Source organism: Hyperoodon ampullatus, assembly GCF_949752795.1.
Source record: "Hyperoodon ampullatus genome assembly, chromosome: 8".
Lineage (NCBI taxonomy): Eukaryota > Metazoa > Chordata > Mammalia > Artiodactyla > Ziphiidae > Hyperoodon > Hyperoodon ampullatus.
In genome coordinates this window covers 96,569,840-96,593,345 of record NC_136921.1, presented here as the reverse complement: position 1 = coordinate 96,593,345, position 23,506 = coordinate 96,569,840, and the positions used below count along the sequence as shown (strand labels likewise).

Below are 23,506 nucleotides of genomic sequence, written 5' to 3'. Positions count from 1 at the left end.
GATTCACTCACATGGCTGGCAGTTCATAATGGCTAATAGCTGGGAGCTCAGCTGGGCTTTTAATGAAGAATTTTCTTCGAATATCACTACCAATTCAATAGAAATATGCATTATATTGGCAGGATCACTAAGTAATATAACCTGCTTTGGAGTTAATGCCTACTATGGGGAGGTAAAAATCTCAAAAACCTTCACTGATGCATGACTCTTTTGTGGCCTTCTAGAAGGCTGAATTATATGTGATGTTAACCTTATACCTTTGTTTTCTCTTTTTAAGATGTAAATGTGGGTGTCACCCAGTTAAGATATAAATGTGCCCATCGAGCCAAATCAAATGCAGTCATGGCTGAACTTGGTCCTTGGTTGAAGTTTACTCACCATTCATTCCAGGAGTCTGATTTGACATTTAAAGGGAGGAAGTAGAACTTAACAATAATAAGTAGAAACTCAAACTTTCAAAGATATAGCTTCGAAATATTGTAAGGTTTTTTAAAGTAGTATATGTAACTTTCTATCTGTTTCTCTTTCTAGCATGTGTGTGTGTGCACACACACATACACACAAATTATTTTAAAGCTCTGTTGGTTTAATAAGTCTTCATTGTCAGAGCTGTTTCTTGAACTCTGTGTTTTCATTTGGTTCGATATACATGGCAATTAATGTGAAAAACAAAGTGCCTCCTGACAGCTGCAGATGCTGTTAACGCTTGAAAAAGTTGCTTTAACATCTTCCTGGTTAGATTTGCTTTTCCTTTCCAAGGCCTTGGAATTAAATCTGATTGTGAGGTGGTTTTCATTTCAAGTGTTTGGCATTTCCTCTTCCCTGAATTCTGTGGCTTTGAAAAGTTAACTGAAAAGTGAAATATGTATGTGTTAGTCTGAAACAGAAACTGTACTAATTAAGTTTCCTCAGAACAAAATGGAGTGGAAAAGTAATGCCTACTTTGGTATAAAAAAAATCTCTGCTTTAATTATGAAGTACAACCAGAAGATATATGCCATTTCAGGCTGGTAGGAAACCAGGATTTTGTTTTGAAATACATTTTTGCTTAAGTACCACAAGTGTAAAGGGAACCAAATAAAAGACTCCTAGTTCAGCTTCAGAACCTCTATTCTGAAGGTGACATTGAACAGATGAGGGATGCTATATTGGTGGGTAAATAGAGAAATGCAAATCTACAATGTGCATTTACCCTCAGACTTGCAAGGAAGACTTGTTCCAGGATCTAACAAGCCATTCCAACTTCTCTGGAAGACTGGGGAAATCTGGCCCAGCCTGGCATGACTCTTAGAAAGTTAAAGTTGTTAGTAAAGATCACATAGTCACTTTTTGAGATATATAACTTCACTCTACTTTAGCAGGTTTGGTTTAGAAACATTTCTAATTTTATTCATCCTTTACCAAGAAAAGTGTCGGTGGACTCTTTACTTATCCCTTAGTTTGGCCATTACAAAAATAGTCGGGTGGAAGACTGTCAGTGTTGTCCAGGATTGGGAGAATACATTTAAACTAATGAGAAATTTTATGATTGATGATGAAAGGAAAGGCAAAATGAATTTTCAGTTTATTGACTATTTTGTCAAAACTATGCTACATTGCCAGCTTGAGAGTTTTTTGCAAGTTATTTTAATAGGCTTTTCTTTAGATTAAAAAGATGGTAGTAGGAGAGTATTAATTTTCATACATATGAATGTGCTGGTTCTTTGAAACAAAAAATAAAGCATTACAGAAATATTCATTTAACTGAAACCCCTAGGCTTTGATATGGAGAAGACAGGGTCACTTACTTTAGTGTTTTAGTCATCTCCTGCTGTTTCAAGATGGTCTTATCAGCATGACATTTATGGAGCACTCCAGTAGCAGCCCAGCACTGTCGGATGACTAGTGCAGCCTGTCACCTGCAAAACGTTCACAGGACCGTTGCCTGAAAGGGATTGGGGTGAAGCCATTGTCCTTCAGTTTGTTAATGTCATATTGGGACACTCTCAGACTGGGGAGTAGGCAGTGCAGAGAGGATGCCAGGACACCGTCTGTCTCCCTCTCTCTCCTTTTGTCACTTAATTTGTAGCCAGGTGGTACGGGTGTGTGGTAGCTCAATCCATTTGCTAAAGAGCAAATGCTTCACCGAATGCTGCCAAGCCACTTCCAAATGTCTCTTTGAATATAAAATCATCTGAGGGCTTTGGCAAGGGAACACTTGTACTTGAGGGCTCCTGGCACTGCGTTCCCTCTAATACTGAGAGTAGAAGAAACAGAGATAACTTGAAAACTATTCCTTTGGAACTTGTAGTCCACTGACTACACCCAGAAATAGCACCTCACACTCTGAAATTACTTAATTTTTCTCCAATCTACAGAAATTCGCCACTATGTCTCTGTTCTGCAAACTACATGGAAATTCTGTTCTTGTAAATGGCTTCCAATACAACAGTGTTTGGAAGAGTGTGGGCTTTCAAGGCAAGCAAACACAGATTTAAAACCCTACTTCCCCACTTCCTAGCTCACTTGCTCTCCATATCTGTTCCCTTGTCACTAAAATGTGGTTAATAATACCAACTACCTTGTAGTACAACAGTGAGGAGTAATGATATCATATGTGTAATCCTAACCTAGTTCCTGAAACCTAATAGCTATTAGTAAAAATTATTCGTAATTTATATATTATATATTAACTTATGTGTATTATATGTTAATATTATTATAATATACTCGCTTTCCGTATTGAGTAAGTTATAGCAAAGTACCTCAGTCTATTCAAAGGGATAGAGAAAAAAAGGTCCAACCCTACCTATCATGTAAGCTAAAGGGGTTGTTAATTATGCCCTTTTAGACACACCAGGAGCTAATATGTCAATGTGATTTTCTGACCTAAAATTCTCCCAGGCCTATACATATACACATATACATTCTCTATCATACACACACACACACACACACACACACACATTAAATAATTCAGATATGAAAATTACATCCTAAGTCTTAAAGCTTTGTTAGCTTCTCTACCTATCAGTGTATTTAGTTAAATTATCTAGGAATTCTGCTTTTGAAATCTTAGAAGAATGTATTCAGCATATTACCACCCTGGAATAATGAAAGCTCTTGTCATCCATAGGAGGAAGGAATATTGTGATCTGTGGAAAGAACAGAAATTTTGGAATCAGACAGATTTTAGTTTGAATTCCTGCTCTGCCACTTGAGAGCTATGTGACCTTTGGCAGGTTGATTCAATTCTTTAGGATTCAGCTGTGTTATTTGCCAAATAAGATTTAAAACATTTACCTAGTAAATGGTAAATAGGGTGATTATAAAAATTAAATGAAACCATCTACCTAAAAAGTCCAGTTAATGTTAGTTCCTTCTCCTTTCTTTCCATCAACATTGTACATGCTATTAATGGCAGTCAATACCTCTCTCTGGTATAATTTGAGGACTGCGCATTTTACAGCAAGTCTACCTGAGCAATTCTTTAGGCAAAATGCAGTTTAGATGAAGCACAATGTCTACACTGCTCATGACTCTTCATTTTAACCCTTTATTTCTGCCTATTAAGAATCAGAAGAACTTAGGTTATGGACTGACCACTGTTCTAGTTGGGAAGAACGATATGATTCAGACTTATTCTCTCTGACTTGTCATCATGAGTCATTTACAAAATTCATGAATTTAAGCAACCATTTTCTGAGTTAGAATTCTCATTCAACACCAGTGTACAATGAATTGTCAACTAAGGACATAAAAATCAGCTCCCAATTCTACTTTCACTAATATGAAATAGATGTATTTTTCAATTAAGTGTGAATGTTCAATGTTTCTCTCTTCCCAAACTAGTTTATAATGTAAACTTAATTGTTAAGACTATACTGTGGCAATAAGTAAGATGAATTGATGAAGGAAATACTATTTATAGGAGGCAGAGATTAATGAGACTAAAAACAGGAAACATGTATAATCAATTTTGACAGTTAGGAAGATAATAATTTTAAATACTTATGAGATAATCTATAATTAAAATTCATCTCTTATTTCCTAATTTAATTATTTTACAATTGCAGCTTCATATTCTATATTATCTTAGTAGATATAGAATATTGCTTTTTAAAAATCACAGGTAAGTCTGTAAATCTTAAATATAACCAATAGGAAATACTTAAGAAAATAGGTGATTTTTTTTTCTAATAACAATTTTCTTTATTAAAACAACGGATTTCTGGGGTTACAAAATCTGGTTTATCTTCAATTGCTATTCAGTTCATGGTGTTTAATTCCACAGTCTCAATGGGGACATTGGAGGCTCAGTCCCAGTTCAGCCTGTAATATAGGCCTTTAATGAGGTAATTTCCTTCCTTTTAATGACTCACAATTAAATGCACCTATAAACACAGTGCAGCTAGTTATATCAGCTCTCCTTAGTTTTAAAAATCATTTCTGCTTCAGTCATCCTACTGTGAGGCATTTATTCTTGAATTGCAATCACTAAAGATATGTTAACTCATTATTATTTTCCAGATTCAATACCTTAAACAATGTATTTAAAGTAATAAGTTCAGTAAAATGCCATTTATTCTGTATTTTACTGTATATTAAGACTTGTAATAGGCACAGCACATACATCAACTTTAAATTTCTTTTAAAGTCCACAGGGGAATGATCACTAATTCTATTTTCATGGAAACTGTGCCTGAGAGGGTAAATAGCTTATTTGCCTGAGGATTAACAAAGGCTTAAAATCAGGATTCTCTGATTCCACGGTCTCTTTCCACTATTCCCTGTTACCTCCTCTAAATGCAAAACTAGTGAAATTCAATTCAACAGACAAATGCCAAGTTCCTACTATGTGCCAAATACCATGATGGGTTATATGAAAGGAGCAAAGATGAATAAGACTGTGCCTTTAGCAATCATGAGACTCAACAGTGTCATCTCCACTGTTAGACCCATGGACCTACAGTGGCTTCCTGTTGCCTTTTATTCAAAATCTTAATTCATCACCTCTAATCAACTTAGCTTATCAATTCTTTCCCATACTCCACCTTCAATCTCACTTCACTTGACTCTCCAACACAATTGTACTATTAGCAATTCAATTTCTGTACAGGCCTCTATGGTATCATTCCATATGTACTCTTTCTATTTAGAATCTCTCTGTTCCCAATCTTGCATTTAGCTACCAATCTTTGTCCATCCTTCTTCCAAGATCCATTGCCACCAAACAGATGTCCTATCTGCCCTTCTATTCTGTGAGTTTTCATCAAGTATGCATGTACTTTATATTTTTTGCTGCTTTGTGCAAGGTCTTTGTTTCAAGTGTATGGCATAAAACCACTAAGAGCAAGTTCCACATCATTTTAGATCCTGTATTCTTACCATCAAGTACCACCTACTTACAGCGCTCTCCAATAGAACTTCCTGTGGTGATGGAAGTATTTTGTATCTGTACTGTTCTATAAGATAACCACTTGCCGCTACTGAGCAGTTGAAATGTGGCTACTGCAACTGAAAAAGTGAACTTAATTTTACTTAATTTTATTTATTTTTAATTTAAATAGTCATATGTGATTATCATATTGAACAATGCATTTAAAGTGTTATGCAAAATGTGAGTAATGAATAAACTATCAAATTACCTAAATGGACTTATAACAGCAGAGAAATTTTATTAAAACCATCCGATTGATAACAACAACAACAAAAAAATCAATGTATATGAAGCAGTGCTCTGGATTTTATGTGAAAGCATTTATTCTTTCATTGCTATTGTTTAATTGTATAGTCATAGAATATATGTATCATGAAGAACAAACTTGATAAATTCTTGGAAACTCTTCTAAATCTCTAAATATAAAAACTAAGTTCAGTTTCTCTAATGACCAAAGTGAATATTTTCAACTCACAGGTGGAAAATTTTCTAATAGTAGGGTCTTCTACAAAAGTTGTGCTAAAAGACATTTTAGTGTTGTATGAGTTATATGTTAAAAATCACTAAACTGAAATGATTTCATGAGATCCCAAATTGGTAAGGCTGTAAATTCAAAATCCATTTAGAGTTCACCTTTTAAATCATAGAAAATTACTTCTTTTCCAATTAGCAAGGAAAATTATAATGTCTGAATTTTTAACTTAACAAGCCATGAAACAATCATCAGCCTCATGAAGAATCCATTATGCACAATTAATGGAGGTAAAATAGGGAGAAAATTATTTAAAATTCATATAACAATTTTATATATTGATTTATACTGTGTGCAATGAAAATATTTATTTTGTAGAGAGACAACATTGACTCTGCTTTTTGATATGATGGAATCTTTGTTTAATTTAATAGCACTGGCTCACTGAACTGGAAATTTTAGCAATGGTCTTTGCTGCTGCCATTCATGATTATGAGCATACGGGAACTACAAACAATTTTCATATTCAGACAAGGTAAGTTAGATAAAGGATTAACTTTTCTAAGTTAAAACTTGAAATTTATTTTTCTGAATATTACTTATTTTTAAGAGGATTTCAAAATAATAATGAAGATGTCTAATAAGAATAGATTTTAGCAAAATGCCTTAAGCTTGAAACACCTCAATCAGCAATTCTTATTTATCAAGAATCTTGTATTTTGGTGGCATATTTAGCAATTTAAAGAACATAAAAATGTATAAGATAATTTTTCTTTGCCCAGACTTGCACTAAACTATCACACAAGTCAGACATTTATTCACTGGGACAAATCTTACAACATTATTGTTCACGGCATCAGTCTGGTGTCATTATATATTTGAAAGTAATGAAGTTGCACTTCTGAAAAAAAATCCAAAGATCAAAGAAATCTTATTTCCAGGTTAGCATGCAATATTAAATTTAAAATAATTAGAAAATTGGATTTTTAATTATGGTAATAATGGCAGTTATTAGAATCAAAATACCAGAGTAGAGGTGTATTAGTCTGTTAGGAATATTACATAATACTACAGATTGGGTGGTTTAAATAACAGACATTTTCTCACAGTTCTGAAGATTGGACATGCAAGATCAAAGTGTTAGCAAGTTGCTTTCTTCTGAGGTCTCTCCCCTTGGCTTGCAGATGGCTGACTTCTTGCTGTGTCCTCACATGACCTTTTTTCTGTGCTTGAACATACCTCAGGGTCTCTTTCTCTTCTTATAAGACATCAGTCATATTGGATTAGGGCCCACCCTTTGACCTCTTTTAACATCAATTTTCTCTTTAAAGGCCTTATCTCCAAATACAGTCACATTCTAAGGTACTGGGGTTATATAAACATATAAATTGGGGGGAACATGATTCAGTCCATAATAGAAAGGGGCTCTAAGCTCTTTTTGGCTGCAAAGAGATTTCAGTACCTGGGAAACAGAATTTGGTTTAAGACCCATCAGGATCCAATTCACTTGTTTACATAGGATCCTGAATTTCTATGTCTTTCACTAGTCAGAGATGCTTAAGATGGAGATGTAAGTCGAGAGACTGGTTTCTTTCTGGAACTACTGTAGAGCTCTCCATTCTTGTTGAGGGAAAACTAAACCCAGTTATTTTTTGTTTGTTCATTTTTTTAAATTAATAGACTTTATTCCTTAGAGTAGATTTAGGTTTACATAAAAATTGAACAGAAAGTACAGAGTTTCCACATACTCCTTCTCCAACCCCACAGTTTCACCTAGTGTTAACATCTTACATCAGGTATGGTACATTTGTTACAATCGATGAATCAATATTGATACATTATTATTAGCTAAAATCTATAGCCTGCATTTTGGTTTACTGTTTGTGTTATACATTTTACGGGCTTTACAAATGTATAATGCCATGTATCCACCATTATAGTATCATCCACAATAGTTTCACTGACCTAAAAAGTCCCCTGAGCTTCATCTTTTCATTCTTCCCTCCCTCCTTCCCCCTTTACCCATGGCAATCACTGATCTTGTTAAGATCTCTAGTTTTGCCTTTTCCAAAATGTCATGTATTCGAAATCATGCAGTATGAAGCCTTTTCAAACTGGCTTCTTCCACTTAACAATATGCATTTAAGGTTCCTCTATGTCTTTTCATGACTTGATAGCTCATTTCTTTTTACTGCTGAATAATATTCCATTGCATGGATGTACCAGAGTTCACGTATTCAACTATTGAAGGATGTCTTGGTTTCCTCCAAATTTTGGCATTTATGAAAAAGCTGCCATAAATGTTCATGTGCAGGTTTTTGTGTGGTCTGTTCATTTGTATTTTAAGAGCAATATTTCTAAAAACTGATTTTCCAGCTATAGGAATTTGTTGTTTTGATGTGGGGAGCATGGAACATTTTATTAAAATACTGAACATTTTAGGGCTTCCCTGGTGGCACAGTGGCTGAGGGTCCGCCTGCTGATGCAGAGGACAGAGGTTCATGCCCCGGTCCGGGAGGATCCCACATGCCGCGGAGCGGCTGGGCCTGTGAGCCATGGCCGCTGAGCCTGCACGTCCGGAGCCTGTCCTCCGCAACGGGAGAGGCCACAGCAGTGAGAGGACTGCGTACTACAAAAAAAAAAAAAAAAAAAATACTGAATATTTTAGAGCTTCAAGGGATCCTACAGTGACTGAGATCCACATTATAGATCATCTGGTCTAAGCCTCACAGTCTAAGAAAAGAAAACAAAGATCTTAATAGGTGAAATTACCTAACTATATGCACATAGTCAGCTGGTGGCAATAGTAGGGTTGAGAAGCTGAGATGATGGCCATTTAGTCTCAATCCAGTCTATTTACATAACTCTGCTCCCATGGGTAGAGACAGACATATAACAGTCAATCTTTTACAGCCTTAAATGGATGGACTTGAAAATTATGGCCCCTTGACAGAGACAGAGGGAAAGTTGAAATTCGAACAATGAAATGTTGGGGAAAGCATTCTGTCTATCCCTAGAGTCTCCCAGATTGACAGAGCATAAAGTGAAAAGGAAGACCTTGAAGTCTGGTTGTACAGCAGGGATGTTATTAACCTACACATTTGTAGAGTATAGAGATGTCCCGTTTTCATTTGTGTTAAACATCAAAGGAAAGGTAAACTATGCAGACCATTTTTGCTTAGCAAAGGCTCTTCTATATCCACCAAATTCATAATAAGTGGGATTTTAATTAAAGACAGCTCATTACTGAGCTGGGCCCAGTGTAGGACCTCAGTTTTAGGAATTGGAGAAGGGAGCAAGTGATTTGCTTCCAATAAATATTTCCTGCTCTTTCTATTTTGAAAAGTAAAGGCAATGGACTGGCCTCCAGCAGCAATATTAAATTATCACTTCTAGATTTCACCTTTTACCATTGATTTACAACTGGATGAAGAGTCCTGATCTACTTATACTTTAGACTGCAGAGAAGGAAAAGGAGATGGAGAAAAGAAGGAGGAGAAAGAGGAGAGAGAGGAGGATGAAGAAGAATACACTTTTTACCATTTTATATTAAGAAACTATAAAAACTGGGGAAAGGTCTAGTATTTTACTTATTTTCTTATATATTGTTTATCAGCATCAATTATTTAATAGATTAATTCTACAAGAACTTGAACATTTTATGAACAAAAAAGTTGTAATGATCACAAATGCAACAATATGATGTGCTTTTTGAAATTATTGGCTTCACATTTTGTCCAAGTATATATTGGTTTTATGTTACTGATGTCAATAATTCTATTATATTTTATATTATTCATTGTTACTTGGATTTAGAGTTGCTTTTCTAATATGGAAACCTAATTACTGGATAATGCAAAATGACTGAAAAATAATTTAAAACATAGTGCAAGGCTAGATTTAAGTTCAATACAGACATTATAATTCATACAATCCTTGAAAGTGTAAATAAATAGAAATAATTTCCTCTTTGTGAAAAGAAAATGCCAAGCTACATGTAACCATGGACACTGGGTATTGCTTAGAATCTTGTTCTCTCCATAGCAGTCAAAGATTATCTCAAACATTTAGACCATTCTGTATTCTCAGCGTCCTTTTGGATTTATGAGACAAAATCACACATAATTTGCTACAATTAAATCTGGTTAAAAAACACATCTTTGCTTGTTGCTGAGAGGAAGAAATAGTGATACTTAGATCCACATCATGCAGTAACCCTGGCAAAACTGCCATGGCTAGATTTGAGATTGTATGATACAAAATATGTGATTTGCAAATCACAGTTTTCCCCATGATCTCAGCAAATTTCTGGAGATACTTGGACAAGATCTATTTAATTTTCTCTCAAACAAGGATTGCATGTATGCTCTCCTAGTTCAGTTTTCTGTGTATCGAGCCATGATTATTGCTAATAAAATTCTTAGGCCAAGGCTGGGATGATTAAAAGAAAATCTATTTTGGGGTTATATGCTATTAGCTAACTACATATGTTATTCTACTTTTATGATAGTGCAAGGAACAAAAGAGGAAGTAATTATTCCACTGCCTAATAGGTCATTTCCCCTATGTTAGATTAATAATCAAGCTTGGTTTATCCACCAGACTATTAGATACAGATCTCAAATAAGTTGCTTGCTACAGAAGCCAGATTTCTTAGTTCTTTCTTTTATTTGTCATTGTCTACTCTTTGGTAAACTTTCAGTGCTAAGGTCAGTGCTAGATCGCTACCCACTGAAAAGCCTGAAATAGTCTTAGTGAGACATTTTTAGTGCTGACAGAATATGTGTCTACCAGGAGGAAGGAAAAGTGGGAGGAGTGTGTTGCGTGTTGGTGAAAGTGGTAGCAAAATTGTTACAGGTTTTACCTTGACTTTCCTTTGGTGCTATTTTTACTGCCTACCTGCAAGTTGCCAACTTATATGCATGGGACACTGCACTGAACATAGAAGCTCTCCTTCCATTCCACACTTGCAAAATGATCTGGCAACTTAAGGGGACAGAGGAAGAAGAAGCAAGGGCTCAATTATACAGATTTGAGAACACTTGGAACACTTATGCTAGAATACCAATTTCAATAGTGCAACTTAAGTACTTTATTTGATGATCTTAGGCGTGGCAATGACTTTTTCAATACAACACCAAAGCACAATTCTTGAAAGAAATAACTGATAAACTGGACCTCATTAAAATTAAAAATTTTTGCTTTATGAAAGGCAATATCAAGAGAATTACAAGATCAATCAAAGAGTAGGAGAAAATATTTGCAAAAGATACATCTGATAAAGGACTATTGTGCAAAATACATAAAGAAGTCTTAACACTCAACAATAAGAAAATAAAGAACCTGATTTGAAAATGGTCCTTAACAGATACCTCACCAACGAAGATACACAGATGGCAAATTAGCTTATGCAAAGATGCTCCATATTATATGTCATCAGGGAAATGCAAATTAAACAACGAGATATCGCTACACATCTTTTAGAAAGGCCAAAATCCAGAACATTGACAGCACCAAACGCTAGTAAGAATGTAGATCAACAGGAACTCTCATGCATTGCTGATGAGAATGCAAAATGGTACAGCTGTATTGGAAGACAGTTTGGTGGTTTCTTAAAAAACTAAGCATGCTCTTACCATGTGAGCCAGCAATCACTCTCCTTGGTATTTACCCAACAGAGCTGAAAACTTATGTCCACACGAAAACCTGCACAGAGGTGTTTATAGCAGCTTTATTCATAATTGCCAAAACTTAAAAGCAACCAAGATGTCATTCAGTAGGTGAGTGGATAAATAAACTGTGATACATCTAGATAATGTAATATTATTTAGTGCTCAAAAGAATTGAGCTATCAAGCCATGAAAAGATATAAAGGTAGCTCACATGCACACTAAAAGGTTCAAGAATTCAATCTGAAAAGGCTACATACTGTATGAGTCCAACCATATGACATTCTGGAAATGGCAAAACTGTGAAAACAATAAAAAGATCAGGGGTTGCCAAGGGTTCAGGGGATGGGAACGGAAGGATGAATTGGCAGATCACAAAGGATTTCTAGGGCAGTGAAAATACTCTGTATGATACAACAATGGTAGATGTATGTCGTTATACATTTGTCCAAACCCATAGAATGTACACCACTAAGAGTAAACCCTTAATGTAAACTATGGACTCTGAGTGATAATGATATTCAATGTAGATTCATCAATTTCAACAAGTGTACCACTGTGATTGGGGATGTTAATAATGGGGGAGGCTATGCATGTGTGGGGACCAGGGGGTATATGGAGAATCTCTGTACCTTCTGCTCAATTTTGTTGTGAACCTAAAACTGCTCTAAAAAATAAATGCTATTTTTTAAAATTATCATACAGTAAAAAACAAAAAGAAAGGAAACTAAGTACTTTCATAAGTCTAGGTGTTTAATTATAGGATTTTTACGGATGATATTTTGTCTTATGACTTGAGTAGTTTTCAAAGACACTCATGAGGTCTAAAGAAATCCTCTACTTGGCATTTTGTTTTTAATTCTTAGGTCAGATGTTGCCATTTTGTATAATGATCGCTCCGTCCTTGAAAATCACCATGTGAGTGCAGCTTATCGACTTATGCAAGAAGAAGAAATGAATGTCCTGGTAAATTTATCCAAAGATGACTGGAGGTGAGTTTCAGAGGAAACCTAGAGGAAATTTAATTTTAGGGAAAAAGTTAAGTGATGTAAACTGAAGAAAACAGATGAAAGTCAATCCTTTACTCACAAAACAAACTCAGTTCCCTTTGACTGGATGATTCTGAGGATGATTAGTGCCTAGAAGACGGTTCAGGAGCCAGGCTGTGTTACATGGAGCTGAACTATTTCAAGGCCAATTCAACATCTATATGCATCATAGCCAATCCATAAGATTATGTACCACATAAGAAAAACCTTAAGATACATAACTACATACTCCCGGGAATGGAGCTCTGCTCAGTTGTACCAATATGTGGTCCTACATGAATTCAAAATTTTAGCATCACGCTGATTCCTTCATATATTACTTTTCTATATGTGTTTAGCTTTTCTAAAAAACAAAGAACTCACTATTTGGGGAAAAAATTATGAATATAACATACTAAAATGACCTAGATGCAAAGAGTAATCTTAACATGTTTCTCCAAGGCATCTGTCTTCTTAAAAAGAAAAAAAAAATTACGTGAAATGGTATTGCTTATTGTCATGCAGGGAAAAATAACAAGATGCACCCCTACTACTCAGCATAACATTCTCTCCTTTCTTCTTGATCCTCAGGTCATCATCATCCCCTTCATTTGACTATAGGCTTGCCAGAGGTAGCAAATAAAAATAAAGGACATCCAGTTAAATATAAATTTCAGATAAACATAGACATTTTTTAGTGTAAGTATATCCCTAATTTTCTGTGGGACCTACTTACATAAAAAAAAAAAAAAAAGGAAGCCTTTATCTTTAACTAAGATCTTGTTAAAAGTCAGTTAATAGGCTGAAAAAATTCCTATTCAAATTCAAATATCAAAGTGTTGTTTAGGTTTGTTTCTGGTTTTGTTTTTTTTCTTTAAATCAAGGTGAAAAGAAATGTCCAAAGAAGTAACCTGGAATTAAGATCTGCCTTAAAATAAATAAATAAAAGTTTAATTCAGGGTTTAAAACAAGCCCTAATTTCCCATGGTTACTTCTCCAAATATTAAAACTTCCTGGATTTTCAAGGCTGGAAAAAATATGGGCTCACTTTTGCAACTGTAGAAAAAGCTCTGAAGTCAGGGGAAGGAGGCATTTTGTTTTGGGAACCCAATTCAGGCCTCTCATTTTACGCCACAGGAAACAATAGCACAGTTGGGTCACCAAACTAGGAAGGCCAGGATCTAATTGTGAAGCCACCACTGCTGGGTATGGGGAAAATAGAAGGGCAAAAGTAGAAGCAGGGACACAAGTGCAGAGGTGTTTCCTAAGGTCCGAGAGATTGACTGTTTACATCTAGAGTATTAATTTATTTCTTCATCAGTGATTATCATTCCCAGAGGTAACATTTGTATTATTAATTTTATTATTCCTTTGAATTAACTTTTTTCTTCTCAAAGTTATTCTGTTGCTATTTCAGTGTGATTTTTTTCTATTACACTTTGTTCTTTAACATCTTTATTATTTATTCTCATAATTTACTCCTCTAATATTTTATATTTTTGTACAGTAGCTAAGAAGTTACTGTACAAAACATCCTAATTGGAGTGTTTTTATAGAATTTTTCTTTTCAGCCGCTCCACAAGGCTTGCAGCATCTTAGTTCCCCAACCAGGGATAGAACCCGTGGCCCCAGCAGTGAGAGCACCAAGTCCTAACCACTGGACTGCCAGGGAATTCCCAAATTTTTTTAACACATACTATAATATCACATGATTTATGATTTGATTTATCATATGATTTAACACTGTCTCCAAAAAGCTGTAAAAGATTTATTTAATAGTATAAACTTGATACTATTTTACCAAGAATTAAAATATGGATAGCGGGACTTCCCTGGTGGTTCAGTGATTAAGATTCTGCCTGCCAATTCAAGAGACAGGGGTTCAAGCCCTGGTCTGGGAAGATGCCACATGAGGCGGAGCAACTAAGCCCATGTGCCACAACTACTGAGCCCACATGCCACAACTACTGAAGCCCACGAGTCTAGGGCCCATGCTCCACAACAAGAAAAGCCACGGCAATGAGAAGCCTGCACACTGCAATGAAGAGTAGCCCCCTCTCACTGCAACTAGAGAAAGCCCACACGCAGCGACGACGACCCAACACAGCCAAAAATAAATAAATAAATTAATTAATTAATTAATTAAAAACAAATAAATAAATAAATAAAATAAAATATGGGTAGCTTTTTAAGGGTTTTTAGGTTTTCTGTTTGCAAATCTATTTTTTAAAGTAACTTTAGTAACTATAAATGCAGTAATTTTTAAATTTTGGCGAGAAAAATGTATAAAAGTAACATTTCCTTTGTGCACTAGTTTGCCTGTTGATATTAGTTGATTATTGATAATATCTAACATTTATTGATTACTGTTAAAAAACAAAGTTCAACTGAGTAAATTTTAAAAATCTTATTGGCTTTATTCAACCCAATTCATGAATTGGGCAGCATCCCATCTAGCAAATGAAAAGGAGCTCCAAATAACTGTACAAAATGGCAGACTTTTATAAGCAGAAAGAGGAGGACAAGGAAGTTATTCTAACAAGGAGCTGATTGTTTCAGGCAAAGTCACCTTCCTTTGGGGGATGACAGGGGTCTATCAGGTGGATTACCTCACTAGTGCTGACCAGGTAATTCCACATTGATTGGTTTAAGTTTCCAATCCTGGAGGAGGTATTAAGTCTTGGTTTGATGAGATGGGCTTAGCACAAGGACTCCATTTTGGGTCTGTTGTCTCTTTTTTAACATCACATCTGCAAAGTACAAAGTATTTATTAAATTTTATAGATTTCATAAAACTTTTGTCTCATTTTTCCTAGTTAACATGAATATTTTGGTACAGTTGGTATTGTAACATGGGTATCTCGTAATTTAGAAGAAAAAATGTAATTGAGAATAAGTATTAACTATCTTTGATAGCTTCCATTCCCTTAATATTTGGGTAAAAGAATTCTAAGCAAGCTATCCAATATCATGAACAGTAATCAGAGTATTGTTTTCTCATTGCTCCTATCTAAAAATCCAACTGAATTGAGCACCCATAATTTTCAGCAAGAATCTCCAATATGTGGTTGTTCTTAAAAACAAATCATTCAATCATACCATCTTTAGGTAAAATATCTTTGACACAAGATCATAATTCAAGTTTACCATACACCTATAATTTAGCTTACTCTACTGGCCACAGAATGAAATAAAATATCATTTCCAGTAAAAGTGACTTTTTTACCTATCTGTACTGAGCAAGCAATGAATTGTAGAACATGCAAGCCTTTACTGGCATTACTCATCTCCTGCTTACTGTGAGAATGAGTTATTCATTCATAGGCTTTGTGATATATTCACCGTATTGGCAGTGTCTTGGTTAAAATTTTAACAGTACCAGTAGCTCTGTCTATGATATGTAGGATCGGGGCCCCCAGGGCTTAAACAGAGAATTCCCTCTCACTTATAGCCTTGGTTTCTCTGGAGTTCTCATGATGGAAGCTTGGTACAGTGGAGTGATCCAAGTGTCACCTTTGCTAGTGGGAGCTCTTCGGGGTGAATCTTATCTCTGCTATTTACTAGCTGTGTGACTTAGCAAACAACTCAATCCCCTCTGGTGGGAAATAATAGTACCCCCTCACATAAAAGCACCTAGAACACTGCCTTGATTGAATAAATACTGAATAAATGGTGGTGGTTTTCTTAATTACAAGTTCTGCCTGTAGAATAGTTTTTTCTTTAAAATTGGTTAGGATTCATTCTGATATTAATTATTATTTCTAAAAATAATATTTAGAAATTTTGAGTGGGGGAGGGATGTAGGTGTGGGAGGGAAAGCATCCAGTTCTTTAAAAGGAGATGTTGCACAGCATCATTCACAAATCACTTTCCTGGCAACATCCTAAAGCCAAACTTTTGTAAGCTCTTTTACATTTAAAATGTAGCATCTTTTGTGCTCATACCATTAGAAAAAATAAAATGTAATTCACAATATTAAGGAAATATTTCACTTGAGAACAAAAAGTGACCAAACAAACCTTTCTGCTTTTGATGACTCCACAGGGATCTTCGGAACCTAGTGATTGAAATGGTTTTGTCTACAGACATGTCTGGTCACTTCCAGCAAATTAAAAATATAAGAAACACTTTGCAGCAGCCTGAAGGGTAGGTTTGTTTTTTGTTTTTTTTCATGTTAAAAGTATGTGGGCTTGAACTCAGAGGAGACTGTAATTGGTTACTTTGTTCTGATAATTTGAACATGTCCTTGTTTTGACAGGCTTGACAAAGCCAAAACCATGTCCCTGATCCTCCATGCAGCAGACATCAGTCACCCAGCCAAATCCTGGCAGCTGCACCACCGATGGACCATGGCCCTGATGGAGGAGTTTTTCCTACAGGTGCCTCTTTCATGTTCTGTGTCTATGCAAATGTTTTTGGAAATAGTGACTATGCATATCGACGTACATCTTCTCTGTAAAGAATCCAGGCCTTGTGACTTACTATTACCAACTTGGCCACAACACATTCTTGGGACTTCAGGCAGAATTTATTAATCTTTCAAATAAATGTATTAAATAATCCTATGTAGTATAATACATGTTTTAAAGAGGGTCTAGTCTTGGATCTCAGATGCCAATCTCAAGAGAGAAAGAAATTAACAAATGAGTCGCTATCTGCTGTTAAAAGGTAAAATGCTAGGGTTAGGTTTAGGGTTAGGGTTTGCAGAGGCAGCAAATAGCTTTCATCATAAAAAGAGAAAGGGAGGATTTATAACACTTCTGCATACATCTTGCTGGTTAGAATTTAGTTATACATGCATAGTTGCAAGGATGGCTGAGAAATATAGTTTTTAGCTGGGTGAACATGTACCTAACTGCAAAAGTCTATTGTTATGTGAAAAAGCAAGCCTGGATATTGTTGACAAAAAATTAATCAATAGCCAATCTAAGAAAGAAATGGAAAATTTTATTTGAGCCAAAATAAAGATAATAACTTGGGAGACAGTCTCTCAGAGAGTTCTGAGAGCTGTTCTGAAGAGGTAAAGGGGGAGGCCAGTATGTATGTGATTTCGGCAAAAGGGTGCATGCAATCAAGTACACATCTCAGTAGAAGGTTGCTGCTAGTCACAAGGAACAGACATTTTAGTTAATGGTTTTAGTGCTTTTCAAAGTATGGGAAGATGCAAGAATCCAAGTTCACAACAAATTTCTCCTGAAAATATCTAACTATCTGTGGCCAGTTCTGTCAGTTTTCCCCCAGCACAAAGCACCGCATCGTGATCTTCACCCTGAATTCCTTTCAGGGTGTATTGTAAGTCAGCAACTTCAGTGCCTAATGACTTGATTCTTGTAGAACTGGATGGTGGGCAACATTCTTTATTTTACAATCCCTTACCTTTAGGTCTTAATTTCGACCAGGATGTGGGAGGCATTTCATGACCAATTTGTTCCATTGCCCAGGTTAGGCAAGAATTTCATTGTTAGGCCACTCAGTGTACTGTTACTGGACTAAACCCTGTTAACAGTGGCCAAAAACCTCTGGAACGCCTGTCACACTAGTCTCTTATGGTTCAGGAAATGGTTCCCTCTTGTTGCTTCTTCCCATATCTAGAGTTACACTATTATAATCATTGATCTTATAGAACTGTATATTTGGTCAATTGTTTCAAGTTGCCTAATCATCATTAATTTTATCACAGTCATACATTTGGTAATACAAGAAACAATGATCTTGTAAAATAGGCAGAATACAAGTACTAAGGTCATAAGTGAGTACTTAAGTTAAGATCTTCCATTAGGTGTGACCCAATATCTTTCCAGGTCATCTGACCAGTCTGTTTTGTACCAGTCACTATCTTTAAGGGAAATGATGCATTGGCATTGTACATAAAGTGCACCAAAGATGTCTGCACATACAGGGTGAGCAGTGGGTCATCTTGGCCCCTTACAAGATTGCAAAAAGCAAGGTTAATTTCTAAGGAGTTACATGGCTGGTGCCAGGAGGAAAAAAGTTGATCTTTATGATTGAGCAGGTATTTCTGCCATTGGGGAGGTTTGGTTAATGCATAATGCAGATGCACAATGGACACTAGAGGGGAGAGAAGAGGCCCAGATGGGCAGAGCAAAAAAAATATGTTTAAACTTTTCTTGTCTTGCCTTAAAATGTGAATTTTTATTTCATCAATATGGAGAATGACCAGTGTTCTCTACAACAAGTATATGTTTTTTTTCTCTATGGTATCCTTATTCTGTTTCTACTCCCACTGGGGGTACTACAGTAAAATGAGCCAAGTAACTCAGGAAAGTGCTTTACTTACAATTATAGTTTTATTATAAAGAATACAACTCAGGAACAGCCAAATGAAGAAGTGCATAGGCCAAGGTCTGGAAGGGCCCCAGACATGAAGCTTCCATGCTCTCTCCCCATAGAGTCAGGGTGTGTCACCTTCCTGGCACATCAGTGTGTTCACCAACCAAAACGTGCCACTGAGTTTTGGTGTCAGGAGTTTTTATGGGGATTCATTACATAGGCATGACTGATTAAATCATTGCCCATATGATTGAACTCAACTTCCAGCCCTCCTTTCCTCCCAGATGATGCTGCCCCAATATTCCAACCCTCTAATCATGTGATTGGTCTCTCTGGTGAGCAGCCCTATCCTGAAGCAATCTAAGGGGTCTTATGCCATGAGTCACATAATTAGCATAACAAAGAGTCTCCTGTCACTCAGGAAATTTCATGGGTTTTTGAACCTTTGTGCCAGGAACCAGGAACAAAGATCAGATACATTATTTATGATGCCACAGTCCCGTTTAGAGAAGCTCTTTTTTAACTTCTGTATTTACAGATTATTTGGTTTCTCAACATTGTTCTTTATTTTTAATCTTTATTTTTTAATGTTTCACTTATTCTGAAAACATAAAGACCAAATACATTACTGTAGTTAGATGACTATGGTTTTTGTCTCCTATCTTCAATAGGTATATGGTTTCACTCTGAAATAGCATTGCATAGTCCTAGAGAAAGTTACTAAGTAACATCTTTGAAGTTCAAATATTTTCACATTAAAAATGTCTTTAAAAAATATTTTAATACATTTTGTGCTTAAAAATAAAAGACCAAATGTTAAAATCTGTTCAATTCTAAAGGCAAGCTGCATGCTATGGCCAATTAAAAATTATAATTTTAGTTACTCAACCAATCATCAGACAATGGTAAATATAAAATAGACTTAGAGATCTTTAATAACAACAGTCTCACATTAGAGATGAAAAAAAACAGAACCAGGAAAAGATAAAATGACTTTTCTTGGGTTAAGAAGAAATATTAAAATATTTTTAATTGAATGACCATGAAAACACAACATATGAAAATTTGTGGGATGAAGCTGAAGCAATGCTAAGAGAAAATTTTATAGCTTTAGATGCTTATATTAGAAAAGAACGTATAAATCAATTATCTATGTTTCTACCTTACTAAGCAAGCAAAGAAAAGTTAAGAAAATTAAACCAAAATAAGTTGATGGAAGGAGGTAATAAATATAAAAGCAGAAATCAATGAAATAGAACAAGACAAACAACAGCAAAAATTAACAAAAGCAACAGTTGGTTCTCTGAAAAATATAAAATAAAATTACTAGCAGGATCAAAAAGAGAAAAAAAAGCATAACTTGTAAAGGAAAGAAGAGATATCGTTATAGATCTATATATATCAAAAGGATAAAGAATGTTATACACAATATAAATTTAATGACTCAGATGAAATTACCAAATTATTTGAAAGATACAAATTACCAAAACAGACACAAGAAAAAAATTGTAATCTGAATATCCATATATCTGTTTTTAAACACTGTAGTTTAAACTCTTCCCATGAAGAAAATTCCAGGCTTAGATGGCTTCAGTTCTTAATTCTCGTTTCAATTCTTAATTTTCAGTTCAGCTGAGAGAGGGTGAATTCTCTCAAACTTTTCAGGAAAAAATAATGCCAGTCTTACACAAATTCTTTCATGACATGGAAGAAGAGGGAAAATTGTCAATATAACCCCTGACAAAAACTAACAAAGCCTTTGCAAGTAAGAAAATTGTACACCCATATCTGTCATGAACCTAGATGTAAAATTCCTTAAAATATTAGCAAATCCAACTCAGCAATATAGTAAAAGGGTACACATCATGACCTCCATTGACTTAGTACTCAAAAATCATTTAGGTACTTTACCATATTAAGAGGAAAACAGGGGGGGGAAATCCTATTATCATCTCAATACTTGCAGAAAAAGCATTTGACAAAATTCAAAAGACATTCATTATAAAAACTTTCAGCAAACTAGAAATAGGAGACCTCTCTCAACCTGGCAAAAGGTGCCTATAGTTAACAATACTTCATGGTGAAATATTGAACACTTTCATTCTAAGACTTGGATGTCTACTCTTACCACTTCCATTCAACATTGCATTTAAAATTCTAGGTAGTGCAATAAGGTAATAAGAGGAAATAAAGAATAGATTGGATAAAAATAAATAAAACTGTCTTATTTCCAGAAACATGAGCATCTACATAGAAAATCTTAAAGAATCTGTTAAAAGCTACTTGAACTGATAAATGAGTTTATCAGGGTCATTGAATCAATTGTATTTCTGTATGCTAGCAGCAAAAAATTTGAAAATGAAAATTTAAAATCAATATTATTTATAATAGCATAAAAATAGTAAACTGGGAATATATTAATAAAATACATATAAAACCTTGATACAGAAAACCACAGAATATTGTTGAGAAAAAAATTTTAAAGACCTATATAAATGGAGAGATATACTATGTTAATGGATTGAAAGATCTAATATTGCCAAGATGTCAATTCTTCCAAAATTGTTTAATATATTTAACATAATCCTTATTAAATATTACAATAGTCTTCTTTATAGAAGCTGAAAGAAAAGCTGATCCTAAAATCTACATGGAAAAGAATCTAAAATAGCCAAAATAATTTTGAAAAAGACTAAGAGTTGAAGGACTTACACTTCCTTATTACACAACTTGGTATAAAGCTACAGTAATCAAGTCAGTGTGTTACTGACATAGGGACAGACAAATAGGCAATAAAATAGAATAGTGATTCCAGAAGTAGTTCCATACTTAGACGATCATTTGATTTTCTACAAAATCACCAAAACAGCTAAATGGGGAAAGGGAAGTCCACAAATAGCAGTGGAACAACACATTATATGTATGAAAGAAAAGGAACCTACCTGTCCTCTACCTGTACCCTGTATAAAAGTTAAATTCAAGATTAACCACAGGCTTAACACAAAACTATAAAGTTTCTACAGGAAAGCTCAAGAGAATGTCTCTCTAATCTTAGGGGTAAGCAAATATTTCTTAGTGAAGACACATATAGCACTACCTATGAAAGAAAAAATTTGTAAAGTGGACAAAAGCAAAATTCAAAACTTCTGCTCTTCCAAAGATACTATTAAGAAAAGGCAAGCCATAGACTGAGAGAAAATATTTGTACTACAAATATCTGGCTACAGGCTTGTATCAGATTGCATAAAGAATTGCTACAAATCAGTAATAAAAAGAAAAGCAGCCCAATTTGATCAGACACCTCATAAAAGAAAACACACAAATGGGTAGTAAGTACATACAAGTATGCTCATTTTCATTACTTATCAAAGAATTGCAAATTAAAAGCACAATGAGGTACCACTACACCCTCACCAGATGGCTAAAGTTAAAAAGACTGACAATATTAAGTGTTACTGAGGATGTGGAGACTGGAAGTCTCAGGCATTGATGGTGGGAGTATAAATCATTACAATCCATCTGGAAAACTACTGATTGGCATCTATTAAAGTTAAATTTAATATCCCCTATGACCCATCATGTCCACCCATAGGTGTATAACCTACATAAATTAATGCTTATGCTCACCAAATGTCTTATGTAGGAGTAGTTGTAATGGTATTACTTATGATAGCCCGATATTAGAAAAAGTCCAAATGTGCATCAAAAATAGAAATGCATAAGTAAATCATAGTATAGTCATACAAAAGAATGTCATACAATAAGAAATGGACCAATAATATGAACCACAGTGAACCTCAAAAAAATGGATACTATATGATTCCCTTTATATGAAGTTCAAAAACTGGCAAAATTAATCCATGGTGATTGAAATCTGAACAATGGGGGCCTGCCTATATGGGGTAGGATTCACTAGAAGAGGGTAAAGGAATCTTTTGGGGGTGATGGAAGTGTTCTATATCTTTATTGAGTGTTAGTTACACAAGTCTGTTCATGATTTATACTGTTAAGATTTGTACATAAATTTTTCCTTAATTTAAAAAAGGAATATATCAGAATGAAGGTGCTTCACTAGTGACTTAAACAAAAAACTCTAAAAAAAAAAAAAACTCGAATAAATCCCAGAAACTCTTGAAAATTACTGTTAGATCTCCAAATAATACCATGACTTGTATTACCCATCTTTTATTGATTTAAAACCAAACACTATCATGAATTCAATGAAATTGAGGCCTGATGTTTTTGAAGTTCACTGCCTTATTCTTGAATTTTCTAGAAAGGTGACTGATAACTGATAATGAAACTCCTGGCATGCAGTGATTTTTGACATCTGAATTTCCGGGTAGAGGCACTTTGTTTTGTGAGGCTACTTAGCTCCTCTGTCATTCTCAGAGCCTGGTAAACAGTGACTCAGATATCTGAATACTAGAGATTAAAATACATCCAACACAAAAGGTCAAGTCTTGGAATAGGTATAGCATCATGCTGCTTGGAATGTTTTTGTGATCTTCATTTTTCAGAGTGTGTTAGAGTGAGGAGGTGTCAGGTTTTCATTTTGTTTTGTTCTTTGATAGGACTCTTGGCAATAATTATGTAACCTCAAAATATTCAGAAATGACAGTCTTTG

General features: G+C 34.9%; 1 protein-coding gene across 2 annotated transcripts in view; it reads left to right on the top strand.

Moving 5' to 3' along the window:
• PDE1A (phosphodiesterase 1A) overlaps window positions 1-23,506 on the top strand; it is a gene marked incomplete at both ends in the record, with an annotated part of 341,142 nt that overhangs the window by 262,352 nt on the left and 55,284 nt on the right. For both annotated transcript variants that reach the window (XM_079710186.1, XM_079710187.1), the window contains 4 exons: window positions 6,326-6,426; window positions 12,427-12,552; window positions 16,633-16,734; window positions 16,847-16,967. In XM_079710186.1, the coding sequence (XP_079566312.1) occupies window positions 6,326-6,426; window positions 12,427-12,552; window positions 16,633-16,734; window positions 16,847-16,967 (450 nt within the window). The remainder of the gene's footprint in view (window positions 1-6,325; window positions 6,427-12,426; window positions 12,553-16,632; window positions 16,735-16,846; window positions 16,968-23,506) is intronic.